At 32.9% G+C, this 15,897-nt stretch overlaps 1 protein-coding gene across 10 annotated transcripts in view; it reads right to left on the reverse strand.

Moving 5' to 3' along the window:
- Positions 1 to 9,613: 9,613 nt before the first annotated feature.
- LOC110427029 (NAD(P)-binding Rossmann-fold superfamily protein) overlaps positions 9,614 to 15,897 on the reverse strand; it is a 45,119-nt gene continuing 38,835 nt past the window's right edge. For 2 of the 10 annotated variants that reach the window (XM_021442383.2, XM_021442387.2), the window contains exons 10-12: positions 12,248 to 12,305; positions 11,075 to 11,205; positions 9,615 to 10,323 (exon numbers count right to left, since the gene is read on the reverse strand). In XM_021442383.2, the coding sequence (XP_021298058.1) occupies positions 11,095 to 11,205; positions 12,248 to 12,305 (169 nt within the window). In that variant the 3' untranslated portion in view covers positions 9,615 to 10,323; positions 11,075 to 11,094. Of the gene's footprint in view, positions 10,376 to 11,074; positions 11,206 to 12,247; positions 12,306 to 15,897 lie in introns of all 10 variants that reach the window. The other 8 variants (XR_002446226.2, XR_002446225.2, XR_002446222.2 and 5 more) reach the window with 8 other exon arrangements.

A 15,897-nucleotide genomic window follows, 5' to 3' on the forward strand; every position in this document is an offset into this window, starting at 1 on the left:
AATAGTAAACTCAGTTTCGAGAAGCATGCTGCATGTTCGTTTCCCTTTCAACCCAAGCTTGTGGAGAGTGATCTTTGGAAAATTAAGGCTCCAAAATAGAGTTATGAAGCTAGGAGTTTCATTTGAGAGGTAAGAAATTATGAATCTAGTCATTTTATGTAACTCAATCAGTTGAACCTTTTTGTTAAATTATTTAAGGCAGTAAAGTTCCTCCAAGATTTGAAAGAAATAGATGCATGTATGTGGATTGCATGTTAAATTACTATGAATGATGAGGATGAAAATTGTGAAATTAGATTAAGCATTAATTGATTGAAGTGTTGCCCGTATGAGTGTGTAATTAAATATATTGAGTTTGAATTGTTGCTAGGAAGTGTGTAAATGAGGAAGGTTTGTCGTGGTGGCATATCGGAGGAGATAACAAGTCACTGGCAAGTCGAATTAACTAGATACGCACCCGAGTCAATAGCGACGCAGTGTCTCGCTATTGTAAGGTGAGTAAGGGTCAAAATTTTCATACTATATATGTTGATATACAACTAATAGATGCGTTGATTTACTTTAAATGCAACTTGTGGACAGCATGAACTAGTAGAAAAACTAGGCATTTGTGGATGATATGACTTTTGAAATTTGCTTTAAGTATATATATAAGCTATATATGTGAAGGGTTTTAGAAAATCGAGAAAGAAGCTTTTTTTTTTACCACGATTTATATCAAAATGTGCTTTATTGTTTGTGTGATGTGCATTCATAAATTAAATCACATATTCACCATGATGATTTGATATTAAAACTTCACACAAAGGTTTATAATGTAAAGTCTTACAAAAAAGGGTTTTATCATGTTATGATCGGTACTTTGAAAACGGTTTTGAAATAAGCTTTTGAGAACCCAACTTGATTTTTAAATAGTTTTATCAAATTGAGGGATTCGAAAATAGGTCAGATGTCACATCGAAAAAGTGTGACCCTTGTGCACAAGTGAGCTCTGGCTAGAGAACTTTTGGGTCACCGACGGACTGTTAGACGTGATGAGGGTTGCGATCTGTGATATACATATGGCAAGGCCATAGGGTGATATATGTGGCTAGGCCATAAGTGATATACGTGATTGCAATTGCCTGATTTCTCCAATGTTGGCCAACATCGTTGAGACTGCCATGGCTATGGGGATCTGATGGAGAAGAGCTCCCGGATGTTATTATGTGGAAACGAATCCATGAGTTCTTTATTTTTATTACCTACTCGAGAGTGATATCTCTTTGAGTTTTCAATATGTGTTCTTTCGCATGGTGAGAACTATAAGGCTTTCCGTAACTCCCTTATTTATACTATGATGTTGAATTTAACTCCTCACGTATAAGGTGATTTGTGAAATTATGTACAAGCTTTGATAACTCTTGATTTTACGAGAGCATGCATGTTTATGACGGGCTGGTTTGAGTAAAGTTGTTGAATGAATTCAAAGATGAAAAATTTTGTACTTATATCAATTTGTTTTAAATAAGTTACAAAATGATTTCGACAGTAGAGATATTTGCTTGAATTGATTCGAGATTTTATTTAAATGATTATCTTGTAATAACTTTATGATTTTACATATAAGGCACAAACCTCCCTTTTGAGCTAAATTGTTTACATATATTTTTATATTTTTAATATTCAAATCTTTTACCTTTAGCTTGTTTCCCTTCTACACCCTACTAACGGAGTTAATGATCACTAAGTTTGTGAGACTCACTCCTCTTTATCTTCCTTTTACAGATAAGTGATCAGCACAAGTGCGTTGTCCAACATATCTTGATTGGCTTCAACGTAGGTAATGGCATCTCTTAGACTTCCACTTCGGGTCACTCTGTTGCATAGGATCGTGTCATGTAAAACTGTTAGACTTGTAAAATTGTTATTAGTTATCAGAAATGTATTGCTAAAACATTGAGGTTGTGTATATGATTATTAAGTGTGATGTTGAAACTATCCTAAAGTTGGTTAAATGCGGATATTGCATCTAGTTGCTACACTTTAATTACAGTTGTTTAATTGGCTTAAGTAAACAATAGCATTAATATGGTAAGCCGATTTTAATTACTCAGAATCTCAACTAAGGCTTGTTTGAGATTTGATAAGTTTACACGCAAGTCTCGAATGCCGGTAATGACCGAGGAACGGTCGCTACATAAATCCCATCACATGGTGGGGGACCCATATGTCCCCCACTAACCCATATTTGTTGGTTTAAATAAGTTTCTGATGGGTATTAAACCATGGTTTCATGCTGTAGTCCAATTGCACCTGTAAAATTTCAAGTTTTCTCTTTAATATATTTATTTAACCTTGCAAATGGTTTATTTGTACAAAGGCTCTCCTACATCAACTAATCTAAATTTCATCTCTCTACTTGTTATTTCCTTGCAATTGAATCCTTCAACTACTTCTTTAACTTAAATTTCTTTATATTATTCCTCTTTAACTCATATACAAATAAAGTATCAAATTTTCATTCTGCAAAATTATATTCATAATATTTAAATATATATTTACTTTTATACCTTATTTAATAACAATACGTGGACTCCCAACAATGCTCTCATTCCTTAAAATTGTTCTTAGTCTCCCTCACTTTGACCAAGCCCAACTCCTCAAAATCGTCTTCCAACATTATGCCGTCTTTTGTCACTTAACATAAAATTAATATTATTTATATTATTATTTATTATTAAGATATTATATTACTTCTCGTGTCACCACCTTCAATTCCACATATCTTCTTACATACCAACACCCATAATTCACCTTAATTAGCAAAATAATTTTCCATTAAGTTAACATCCCAGGGGTGGGATGTTACACATTTTATAAGAAGGTATGGAAATTGGCTTTGTATCCAGAATCAAATCAATACAAAATTCAATCTCCCTCTAAGGAGGCAATCCATCTGGCAATACATCTAAATACTCACCCACTACCAATACATAATCCACACTCCCATCATCCATCGAAACATCTCTTGTCATAGCTAGAAATCCTAGGCCTTCTTGCCCTGGTATTTGTCTAACAGCCATATTTGACACAATTCCTGTAGACATCGGATTGTCATGTCCATAAGTCACAAATGAGGTTCCCCTAGGAACTTAAACTTCACAAGCTTATGTAGCACTCTACCTCAACAAAACAAGATGCTAACCAGTCCATTCCCAATATCACATTAAAGTCCAAAGTTAGCAACAGCATCACGTATGCTAACGTGTCCTTTTCCTTAATGCAGACCACACAAGACTTATACACATATTCTACCATAAATATCTCTTTTAAAAGAGTAGTCATAATTAACGGCTCATCCATACTGTTATAAAACTCATCTAACATCGGCATTAAGTGTGGTAACACAAATGAATGTGTTGATTCGGGATCAAATAAAACCAAAGCTTTGGTACCATAAATAGGAAATGTACTTGCAACCACTATTTTGGAAGTTTGAGCATTTTACGGTGTCAAACCACACACCCCTGCTTGACCTCCACCATCATTACCTGATTGTGGCAATCTACCTCGAGATAATAAGGCTACCCCTTTTGCCTTTGTTGCTTCTACCTCGAGTATTTGACACTTTTCTCTCATATCCATGATCAACTTATACTGATTACCTTTGCATTGGGCAATCTTTCATCAAATCTCTAGTTTGGCCACATCCAAAATAGAACCAGCTGCTTTATGGCATGGTACAGCATGTGCCTTGCCATAGTGATTAGACAAAACACCCCCCTATATGGGGCCCAAATTTAATGCTCCACTAGACTGATCTAATTTAGATGGTGGGCTAAATGAATCACTATTCCTTGGTGGTTTGCGAGTAAGATTAGTTGTTTCATGACTTTAATGACGTATCAATGTTGGATTCCCAATCATGCTAGAATCTTTACGGCTTTGTTGGCCTTGCGTCTGATCTCTTCGACCTTACCTCTTTCAAATTTGGACTCCATTCTCTTGGTTTCAATCATTGTAGTCGCATCCACCACTACCGAGTAGGATGCAAACATTTAGGTGGCAAGAACTTTAAACAGTGGCTTAATTAATCGACTAATGAATCTTATGATCCTTTTTTGTTCAGTTAAGAGCAAGTTAGGAGCATATCTTGATAATTGGATGAACCAGACATCATACTTTGTCACTGTTATGTCTAGGGTCTGTATCAATGTCTTAACTTCCTATGCTTTTGTGTCTTTTATGCTCTTAACCAAGAAGTGATCTAGAAAAGCTTAAACAAACTTTACCCATGTCATTAGGGCTAACCCTAATGGTCTACCTCTTTTAAGCAACACAAACCATATTTTGTACATATTTTTTAGTTTAAATTTGACCAATTCCACAGACTGATAAAAGGAGTATCCTAAAGTTAAACAAATACATTCCATGTCTTTTAAAAATCTTTGTGGATCTTCCTTTGCATTTGAACTAGTAAAAGAAAGGGGCTTTACTTCATAAAATCCACCAAAGTGACCTCAATAGCCTCTTTCTAATGTTCACACTAAGGCACATAGTCCGAATCTTGCGAACTAGAATCAATCCATTCCTCATATTGTGCCTACCCCCTACTACATAACTCAGCAAATTCATGAGATAAACTCTATAGCCACACTGCCAAATCCTCTAAGGTGACACCTCTTCTTATAGGGTGGTCATCTTTAACTCCCTCATAACTATCCCTAAGATACATCTCACAAGGATCCATAATCTAAGCATGTCTAGCCGTTCTATTTCTCTTATGGCTCCTAGAAGAGGATACTCATGGTCTCATAGCAGGTTCATCAGAAGCATTTTATTGTCTCGTGGCTTTTAAGGCAACTCTCATCTTAAATGGCATTTTGTACTAAGACGAAGCAATACCATGTTCAAGTTTCAAAATTTCCAAAATTTTGAAGGTAGGCTTATTAAGAATTTAAGAGTTCATGCAGCCTCTTGCTAATAATTTATGCTGTAGTTAAAAACCATGAACAAGACTATATACTAATCTCGACACTATGGTAATAGACTTAAAATGATATAGGAAACTCTAACCTAGGTGCTCTGATACCAGTTTTGCCATGAACCAAACTCGAGGGTTTGTGACCGACGCACGAGCCTAGCAAGCAAGCCTACAAACTTAAGCAAGCCTCATAACTTCAATTCACATAACACACAACTAATGGATTTTATAGCTAAATATTCATAAATAGTATTTAAATTCGAATATAAAACATTTTTCATGAAAAATAATTTGTACATAAGTATTCATAAGGACATGTATAGGTTGTCAAGCAAGTTCGTACTTAGCAACCCTTAATACAAATTCAATTGGCACATCGTGCTTCGATACACATCAAGCTAAACCAAAGGCAAAGTGAAAGCTCATGACAGACTTAGCAGAGTAACTAAAACGAGGACCTACCAAAAGCTAAAATTTGATCTGTCACTAGACAACCCTTGCCACGTAGTTCTGTGGCCTATTTATCTACATATGATATAAAAGTAGGTGAGTCATCTAATACTCAATGAATGGTGTTGATAAAAAACACACATAATATTTGACAAACATATATATACATGCATACATATTTATGCATATATATATATATATATGCAATGCACTATTAATGCAACCAAATATTTTATAACACATCTCAGAGGTTAAGTAAATCATCATCTCTAGTGACTATCCACAAATAATATATATCATTATGCTCATCCTTTAGCCATTTCAGATCATTCTCCATAGGTAGACTCTAGTTGCTGGAGTATCATATCAAATCAAAGTTATCTTTGCCTCTCTAAGGCTATATCATATCATTCATAACTCAAATTAGATCTTAGAGTGATCTTTCTTTGGACATCGTCAAATCATGCATGATGGCCAACAGACGGAATCAAATCATGCTTAAGGCAAAGCCACTAGAGGAGAAACAAATCACTCACATGCTGAAGCAATGGACACAGAATCAGAATCATCATCCGAGTAATCTCCCAACAGACAGCATCACCTGGTGTATTCTCAAATAAATAGCATCAAAAGATTGTGGGCAAGAATCATAAGCAGGACTAATACCGTTGTCCTTGCTTACCACCATCCCTATTGGCACAGAGCAAAATCACAGGAGGAAAAGACTCCACTTAACCTCAAATCCAATCAACACTTGGAATTTATCCATTGGATGGAATAAATAGTCACAAATAAAGCCATCACACCTTTGGCATTCCATACACACAATTTTATTGAACTCATCACAACATCATCATAAACACATCACATGAACTTCACATCATCCCATCACCATCATAGTCATCCTCCATGGACATAAGCACAATAGATTGGAGCCCAACGTCTACACAGTATTGCCACATACTACATGTTATGACAATGGACAATGGCCCTTTGTCTGCACCCCATATGCCGTCTCGATGGACTAAGGCCCTTCGTCTACACCTTTTATGTCATCTCAATCATAGTGCCTCGATGGTCTAAGGCCCTCCGTTTACACCCTATATGCCATCCCACGATAGCAACATAATGGTCTAAGACCCTCCATCTATGCTCTATATGCCATTGTATCATAAATAACATGATGAATTAGGACCGTCTACACCCCTTATGCCATCATTTCCACACGTCCTCAACATAACCATGTTCACACCTAATCATAACGCACTTGATATTTTTCCCTTGGAAATGTCAAGCAATTCATAAACTGAATGCTTGTCATTGGAAAAGAACAACATAGCATTTTTCCACATAAATGGCTCAACAAAATTGCCTCCATGTTTTGAGTGTAAAAATCTCACAATATATATATATATATATGTAAAAAGAATAGTTCATTGTGACTAGTGAAGTACAATTTATAACATAATAAAAAAAGATTGTAAACTATGTTGACGTGACAATTGTTAGACATATGCCCTTAAAAATCAATTTTATTTTTTACATATTAGATAAATTATTGCATCAAATATTGATTTCATATAACATATACGAATATAATAATAATTATTTGGTAACATGGTAAAAAAACTATACTTAAGCGAGGAGTTATAGTTCTTTAGTTTCTTATTTGTCAAAATTGTTCTAGGTTAAATATGACAAACTATTTAAAGTCAACATTTGTTATGTCTCTATAAAAAGATAAAACTTTTTAATTCTACCATTGAGATAGTGAACTTCAAGCAAACAAGTGGTGTAACTTATAAAATACATACATTGAATAGTATCAAATTCAAGAACACTAGATAAAGCTTGTCACTATCAATAATAAAAAGAGCTCCGAGGTCGGCTTTAGCTTAAAGCCACCAAAGCCCTTACTTTAGGCCACACATCTTTATAGACTTCATAATTTTATAATAATATAATTAATTATATTAAAAATATATAAAAATTAGATAATTAATAAAATATTTTTTAAATTAGGTACCTAATAAATATCTATTTTCTCTCAATTCTCACATTCTATTAATTCTCATCTATTATTCTCACTTCCCTAATTATGTAAAAGTCAAGATAATTAATAAAATATATATTCCCTAATTATGTGCCTAATAAATCTTTATTTTTTTGTCACTTTTCAATTCCCCCAATGCTATTAATTCTTAATTGTTTCTCTTATTTCCAATCAAAGTAAACGGTAAAATTTTATTCTTTAATTTCAATAAAGAATGCATCATTTGAATATTTAACCGTTTTAGGCCTTTAAGGTTATTGAGCTGTCCCTAATGAGCTCCATTACAATTTATTAATTGTCCTTATATTTAGTATCTTTATGACTTTAATGTTGCCAACAAGTGATGTTGAATTTGAAAACTATACCCTGACACATTTGGTTATGTTAATGCTAAATAAATTATATTGGATGCTTAATAAAGGATTTACCATTCTATATTGAGAAAGATATTCAAGTGATTTTCATAAGATTGTTGGATTTAAGAAATCAAATCGGTGTGTTTTTTAAAAAGTGTTTTAGAATTATATTATTTATATTAATATTATATGAAAATGCTTTTGAAGCAAAATATTTTTCAAAGTTTAAGAAGAATGAAAATCATAAATTAGTATTACGTGAGTTGGATGTGACAGTGAAAATTATCTATCCATAAGCCTATAAGGAATATAGTATAGTGAAAGCCAAAGGACAAGTTAGATGGCAATGCATACCCATTTATAAGGTACTCGTAGATATCTGATCTGATTATATAGGATTAGGGAACCCTATAACCAGGTTTGGAACAGATTAGTGTAGTGATTTCACTACCTCTATCGGGTTCAGTTACCACCCCTTAGGTACCTGTTTCTCGAATCTAATTACTATTTATAAATATTTTATAAATATTTTAATAATTCAATTAAAAATTTACAATTTTTACCAGCTTTACAAGTAATTCTTTTTGTTAAAAACTAAAAAATATATGAAAAGTATGATTACACTAATTATTAATATGATGAAATTAATATATTTAAATTAAAAAATTATTAGATTGTTAATTATGTTAAATAATATGAATATTACATCATATTATAAAATAATATAATTACTATTATATATATGTATATATACTTTTAATATAGATACATTTACTTTATATTTTGTGTTAACATTACAAAAATTATGACTTATAAAATTATTAATTATAATATATATACCATTGTTTATATAATCTTATAATATATACTTAAAAGAAAGCTTCTGAGATTAGAATAGTTTTGGAACCTAAGTGTTTTTTTTTTAATTTCATGAAATTAAGAACAAATCTATATAATTAATTAAATTAATTCATGAAACTATTATTATTAACTAACTTGTAATATCTTTTAATATATATAGCTTATATATTGTACTAATTTATAAAAAATATAATTACTACTAAATATATAATAAAATATTTTCAATATATATATACTTTAAAAATAAACACATTTACTTTCTATTTTACGTTAACATTACTAAATTATAACTTATAAAATTGTTAATTATAATATACATATAATTTTATTTATATAAACTTATATAAATCTCAAGATAAATTGTGAGATTAAAATAGTTCCAAAACCTAGTAATTTTTTTTAATTTTATATAATTAAAGACAAACCCATATAGTTAATTAAATTTGACATATGTACATTTTGACTTTTGGCCACTAAATCAATGACGTGAAACTCTCAATAGCAAAGTTTAATTTTATTTTCATTATATTTTGTCTTAAACTTTAATATGTTTTTTTTTATTAATTTTATTAACCTACAAAAGACACCTTCGAAAATTTTCACCAATCATCTTTTCTTCCCATTCAGTAGACTGCCACAACGGTTTTTATTTTTGCCAATTTCAAGCCCCTTCAAATGAGGGCTTAAGCAACTCTTTCTTTTTTAAAATTGTTTTAACTCAATTGGATTGGTATTTTTTTTTCATATATTTTTATAAAAATAATCAAAAAATAAACAGAAGATAAACATTAATATAAAATAAAAAGCAATTAATAAATATAAAAATATATGAAAATATCCATCAAACAAAACCTTAGACAATATTAATCTAATTAAAATGTGATAAAAATGGGGTCCCTGGGCAATATATGCATTATGACACGTGGCAACAAAATCCCAGGTCACAATTTTTTATTAATTATCACATTAGCAAGATTAAATATTTTTAATATTTTACACCATGAATTTATAAATAAAAATGTAGATATCAGTGCCATCTCATTGTCACATTATCATCAATAAATAACAGTTTCCTTTGAAAGTGCTATCAATTAACCTTAGCTGATCACAAATGCCAAAGTAGAAGACTAAATTAGTCAAAATTGGGATAGAATAAAATACACTTTGCTCTAATACCGGAATTTGAACTTTAACCAAGCAGTGCTAAAAGTCCACTATAGTAGCCTAATTGTCTTCAAGCCAGGTTTCCCTAGAACAGAACATAAACTGCAGATCAGCATCATCTCTTCTAAATCCCTCTTCCAAGACAGACGGACAGAGAGAGAGAGAGGTATCATTACCAAGGATATAATGAAACTATCGAGAATACTTTTGCCAATTCATCATGCTAAACAGGCTGAATAACACCATCAATCCTCGTATTAACACTAAATTTTGGCTAAAGATCTTTATCTTTCAATTTTTGAAAAAAAAAAAAAAAACCCTTCTAACAAGAATATCATTAGGTCCTTTCCAGCAAATGAGAAAAGTGAGACAAAGAACTTCGAGCATGTGGCACACTTACAATGTTAAATTTCACCTGATATCTTCAAGGGCAGCAATTTCCATCAAAACCCTATGCTTGAGACCAGCAGCACCTGCACCACCCAATTCAAAACCACTATTATGCAACCACACCTTGCCAAAGACCTAAAAATATATATCAGTCACCATAAAAGTATCTGAAAGACCTAAAAATGACCTTCATTTCACCACAAACTCCAAACCCATATCCTTAAAATGCACCAACAAGCAAAATCAGCCATCACTTTCATCGGAAACAGCTCAAAGAAAATCCCATGAAGCAAAACTCAACCACAACCAAACTTGTGTTTGCATGAAATAAAGCCATAAAGCTGATACAAAGAGATAGGGAGAGATTTCAAGGAAAAAAGACGCTGGAAATAAAAGAATAAAAAGGAAAATAGAATGACTACTGTAATAGTGCACTCATTCGAGTAAAATGGGAGAGTTAGGAGACATTGTAAGATTACAGGTGTGCAATGAGACAAAATTCAAGAAAAAAACTAAGGATAAAAAGAAAAACTGAGAATAAGATGTTTACATGATGCTGCACTGAAACATGAAATTTTGCAAGCAATACAATCCAGCACCCCAGAAGGAAGCTAATAATATGTACTTGAACAACACAGTTATTAAACTTAAGGGTGTTAATTGACTTGTACAAAATTAAGAACCAAAATGAAGTTCAAGCAAAGTTCGATGGTTAGATGACTATTTTGCACTACTTTCTTTTAGACATTAGGTATAATACTAAGACTCAAAAGGTCTGTAAACAACATTATCCTAGATGAAGAATGTGATTGACAAAGTAATAGAGAAACTAACCCTTCAGCTAATTGTGCAAGTTACAAGCCAAAGTCTTGTTCAGCTCGCTTCAGCACAGATGTCACCCTGCTGAAAAATTCTGGTTCCTTTTCTTTGATATCATCAAGAGTCCTCAGCTCATGTTCATCAGCCTTCAAAGAAAAAGGAAATATCACATTACAAAGGAGAAGAGCAAGAAATTACTCCACAGTGAGTACATGAAAGCAAACCAAACATTAAGTATCTTGTCGGACTGTTGCTTTCATGTAATCTTGATCCACTCCCAGAAGTAACTAATACAGATTCAGGTAACAACTAAGACATAAATGTTCACTTTCCCTTCCCTAGGATCACGTTTAAGATATATATATATACACAGTGAGTACATGAAAGCAAACCAAACATTAAGTATCTTGTCGGGCTGTTGCTTTCATGTAATCTTTGATCCACTCCCAGAAGTAACTAATACAGATTCAGGTAACAACTAAGACATAAATGTTCACTTTCCCTCCTCTAGGATCACGTTTAAGATATATATACACTTTTGTTTGGAAAGGCTAACCCAACTATATAAATGGAGTTCGGAAATTGGAAAACTTCAAATCCACCAAGGGATTAGCAATGCCAAAAATGGTTACCAGCGAGAAAATTATTAATATACAGGGTTCCATATTTTGAGGTGCATCCAATAAGTTAAAATTTTAAGATTGAATGCAACAACCATTTCACTCAACTTATCCAGCCTGGGAAAGTGTATATCCCAACTGTCAATGGGAAGATGATCAAGGCAACAAAGTTACGTGTGTACTAACAAAATAAATGGGAAAACCTTAAAGTTCATAGCACATCTAGGCATGGCATCAACAAGATTGTTGACGTAGAACTTGGTAAAGCCAGCCTCGAAGAAATAAAAAGTCACCTGTTTCATTTACCCTTTCAACCCTTTCTATTCAAAACTGCACTTGGTTCAATGGAAATATCAATTCAACTGTTCATTGCAACCTTAATCTTTTTCTACCAAGCTTATAATAAGGTTAATCTTTCTTCTTTATCCCTAGTTTAAAGGAGATGTAAATGTGAACTAACAACAAACAAATACAAAAAATGAGTTTCATGGACTAATACCAGGTCAATAAAATAGATTTATTGGGATTCAAGAAAGACAGATATACCATGTTCTTGCTAAGAGAATACCTCTTTAAACTTTAAAAGAATTAAATTTGATACAGATGCTGGCTTTGCCCGGTCCCATCTGAAAAGAAATAATGGATAATGCGCATTAAAATAAATCCAATATCACCTGAAGATAAATTACATAACAAGCATGACCGCAGTTCAGAAACAATATATTACTGTATATATAATTCTACCACAGTCTATTATGATTACAAGTAAGACACATAGCAAACTTTGACAATTCAAACAAAAGATTACCAACTGTTCAATAGGCTGCACTCTGACTTGAACTTGTGGGACTGCAAGATGGCCAGAAAATGGACTGGTGACGTGACAAAAGAAATGGCTTTGGACAGAATTAATAGAAGAAAGACTCAATCCAGCTGGCTCAGTTTGCAAATAAGCTTCAGTGGTTATTCACGCACAACAGAATAGTTAAAATAGAAATCCAGTGAATTTGAACCATATGTTATCTTAAGCTTTAGCAAATAGGAGAAATTATTTGGATTTTCCGAGGCCCGTTTGGATGTACGATTCCTAGACAATGTAGATGTCCATTCATGCATGTTTTGACAGAGATGCTGCTGGCAGCACCATCTAAGGGTTTGGTATGATCTGTTTCTTATTCACAAAGACGCTTTATTTTTTTTGAAAAGTGGAATTTATTGGCCATTAACCGATAAACCATTGATAGTCTCGAACTGGAGCTGCCAGAGACTCTCATTGGTATGAAAGAAAAACAAAGACGCTTTATTGAGGAATATTTTTGCTAGCAGCACCCATCTAAAGGTTTACAAGAGGCTAAAGGAAGAAGGTTACAAGAAGTAAGCTTTAAATTGGCCTTTTATATGCACAATTTTAATTAGTTTTCAAACTCTATATAGTCAAATTCTTTTACTTTCACCCTAGGGAGTGTAATTCCTATTGAAATAAACTGTCATTAGTGGTCTACATACATAATCTAGACACCCAATCAATTTAGAACAGAGTGCTCTTCAGAACTTCTGTTTGCAATTGAGGTGTGATTGGTAAGTTGTTCCTAAGAATATGACAAAAGAATCACTAAATGTGATTGCCTCGATTTCTACATCCTTTAGTTGCTCCATTGTTCTTGTTTTCTGTTTTGAAAATAAAATTGCAGCCCAAATATCTGACTTTTCAATTCCAGCACTTGAATTGCCTGAAATTCAATTTCTCATGTTAATCTTCAGTTGATTTTTAACCCAATTCAGTACTTAAACCTTGAACCTTTGATTCTATCGTAAGGTTAGTGCGGAACCTGAGATCTGGTATCACTTGTGGAGCTGAAAGTTTTCAAAACTGTAATCAGTTCTCAATTTTAATTTTCACTTCTTAGCACAAATAAGTTCAAGAATCACTTTTTCTGAGCAAAAATGGTAAATGGCTCCTAACTCACGAAATGTTTTACTTTTCAGAAAAAAACTTGCAAGTTGAGAAATACACAAAATATATTACCCAAACAATCTTCTTAAAATTCAAAGAGTTATGATAACTTCCAGATGCAGTTAGTATGTTCTATGGCTGGAGGATCTTTAGATTCATTATTATTCTTTAGCTACTCAAAAGAGTTGGGAAGCTTTAGAATATGAGGGATGATTTACGGTTTAAAATTCAATTAAAAAAACCAAGAATATCAGTTTGGTAAGTAACCACTATACTAAGGCAGTCGCTTTATACAATTAGAATAAGTGGTGCAGGCTTTCCATGATCACTTTTGGACTATGAACCCAAACAAGGGAAATAAAAGATGTTCGACTATTTGAGAAGAAACTTTGCAGGAAACTAATTAAAACATGTCAGCAAATAATAATTTATTACTATTAAATGATGATCCTGAGATGAAGTGGCACAGGTAGGATAGATAGAGAAGCAGGGTGAGATGGTGAAAAACAAAGAAATGGAGAGATATAGCAAGAAAAAAGAGGACAAAATAGAGAATCAAAGGAAGAAGAGAAGAACAGATTAAGGAATAGTGAAGACCAAAAGGGATACCAGCAATATCTTCATAATTTAATACTAGGGATAGAAACAACATAGGTATTTATAATCTACTCCTTAACTCTAAATATTTGGTAAATAAGTAAAAACCAAATGAATTTCGTTTCACACTATTCTCCCCTAGTCAAAGAAAACTCAACCTCAAGTTGTGAAGTGTAGCAGTAGTAGAAATAACTGCTAAAACCCTTGAACAGCAATTGCAAGAATACACTCATCCTCAAGCATGAGCGGAACAAAAAAGTCAACAGAAACTTTGTTACCAGAATTTCTCATTTTCTGATATAGCCATGGACTTGAGCCTAGATTAAGGTTAAATGACATCAATGCAAGAATTTTCATTTGGTAGCACTCCACTAGACTCCCTTGGTTGACAGCGATGGACTTAGCCTCTAATGTTTTTTCAGCCAGCTTTTATACCTCGGCCTTTTCAGACTTCTATCTCCTGCTTCTCAACTTTTGATTCATTTACATCACTTTCCCCTCCTTGCTAGGGGATGTTAACAACTACTCAAATGCTTTTAAAAGTCTCTTGATCCTGGTGCACAATAATCCAACACATCCTTTTCACAACATCATTTTCAACTTGTCTCTTTTTTGAAGAATCCTTGATGAATCAGATCTAGACAATGAGGCCAAACTCTTTTACAATTGTTACTCAAATGTACACTGCCCTTTCCATTTTCCAAGCAATTTCTCTTTATAGCATATATGTATCTTAAAATCATGATATTCATAGACTTGAGGGAGGAAAACTCTAAGGATCATATTTATATGTTAAGGAAATCAACTCATCCAAGTGAATAGAAGCTTCTTAAATATTCTCATTAGGTTTCACTTTCTACAAGCATATGATGCCCATGCTAAAACTTCAAAATAGATGTTTTACCATACAAAATTCGAAAAATAGGACTTTTAAAGGCTGAATCAAACAAATTGGATGTCAAACAAGGAATAAAAGATCAAGATTAGGGGGAGAGGGATTATTGCCTACAATGTGGCATATGATAATGCGACACTAGCATGGCATTGACACACGATTTGATTGGCTGCCGAAGTAGACAATGATGCGATATGCCTTTTGTGGTGCTTGTTTTCTTCTACTTTTCCAGCTAAGCCAAAGCCATATGGCAATAAGAAATCAAGTGGTGGGCTGGTCCTCAGATCAAACCAATAGAAACTAGAATGTGGTTCCTTTCATTTCTTTATACATATATATATATACCAAATCGCATCAGGAATCGACTCCGGAGAAAGAGTAATGTTTAAGAGTGATGTTCAATTTTGAAAATATAATTTTATTTGAAAGTAGAATTTTGAAGATACAATTTGAATTTTGGATACAAGAGATTTTCCAGGAGTTATATTCTCTCGAAATTAAATTTTATCAAAAAAAAATCTTTATCTCTTCTAAATTCTTGAAGGGTCTTATATAGACAATCCTTTCTTCTTTGAAAATCCTGAATTTCAGCTTCATTTGAATTTCATTTTGATTTGTTGGTGCAGCTGACACTGTTTTGGTGCGACTTTTAATACTGTCCGACAGTTTTTATTGCTTTTCTTCTTTTGGCAGAATTGCTTTTGGCTGCTACAGTTTTCTTCTTTTCTTCTTTTGACAGTATTGCTTTCGGCTGTTACTGCTTTTCAGACGC

Source organism: Theobroma umbraticum, unplaced genomic scaffold (genome assembly GCF_002168275.2).
Source record: "Theobroma umbraticum cultivar Fairchild unplaced genomic scaffold, ASM216827v3 scaffold_239.1, whole genome shotgun sequence".
NCBI lineage: Eukaryota > Viridiplantae > Streptophyta > Magnoliopsida > Malvales > Malvaceae > Theobroma > Theobroma umbraticum.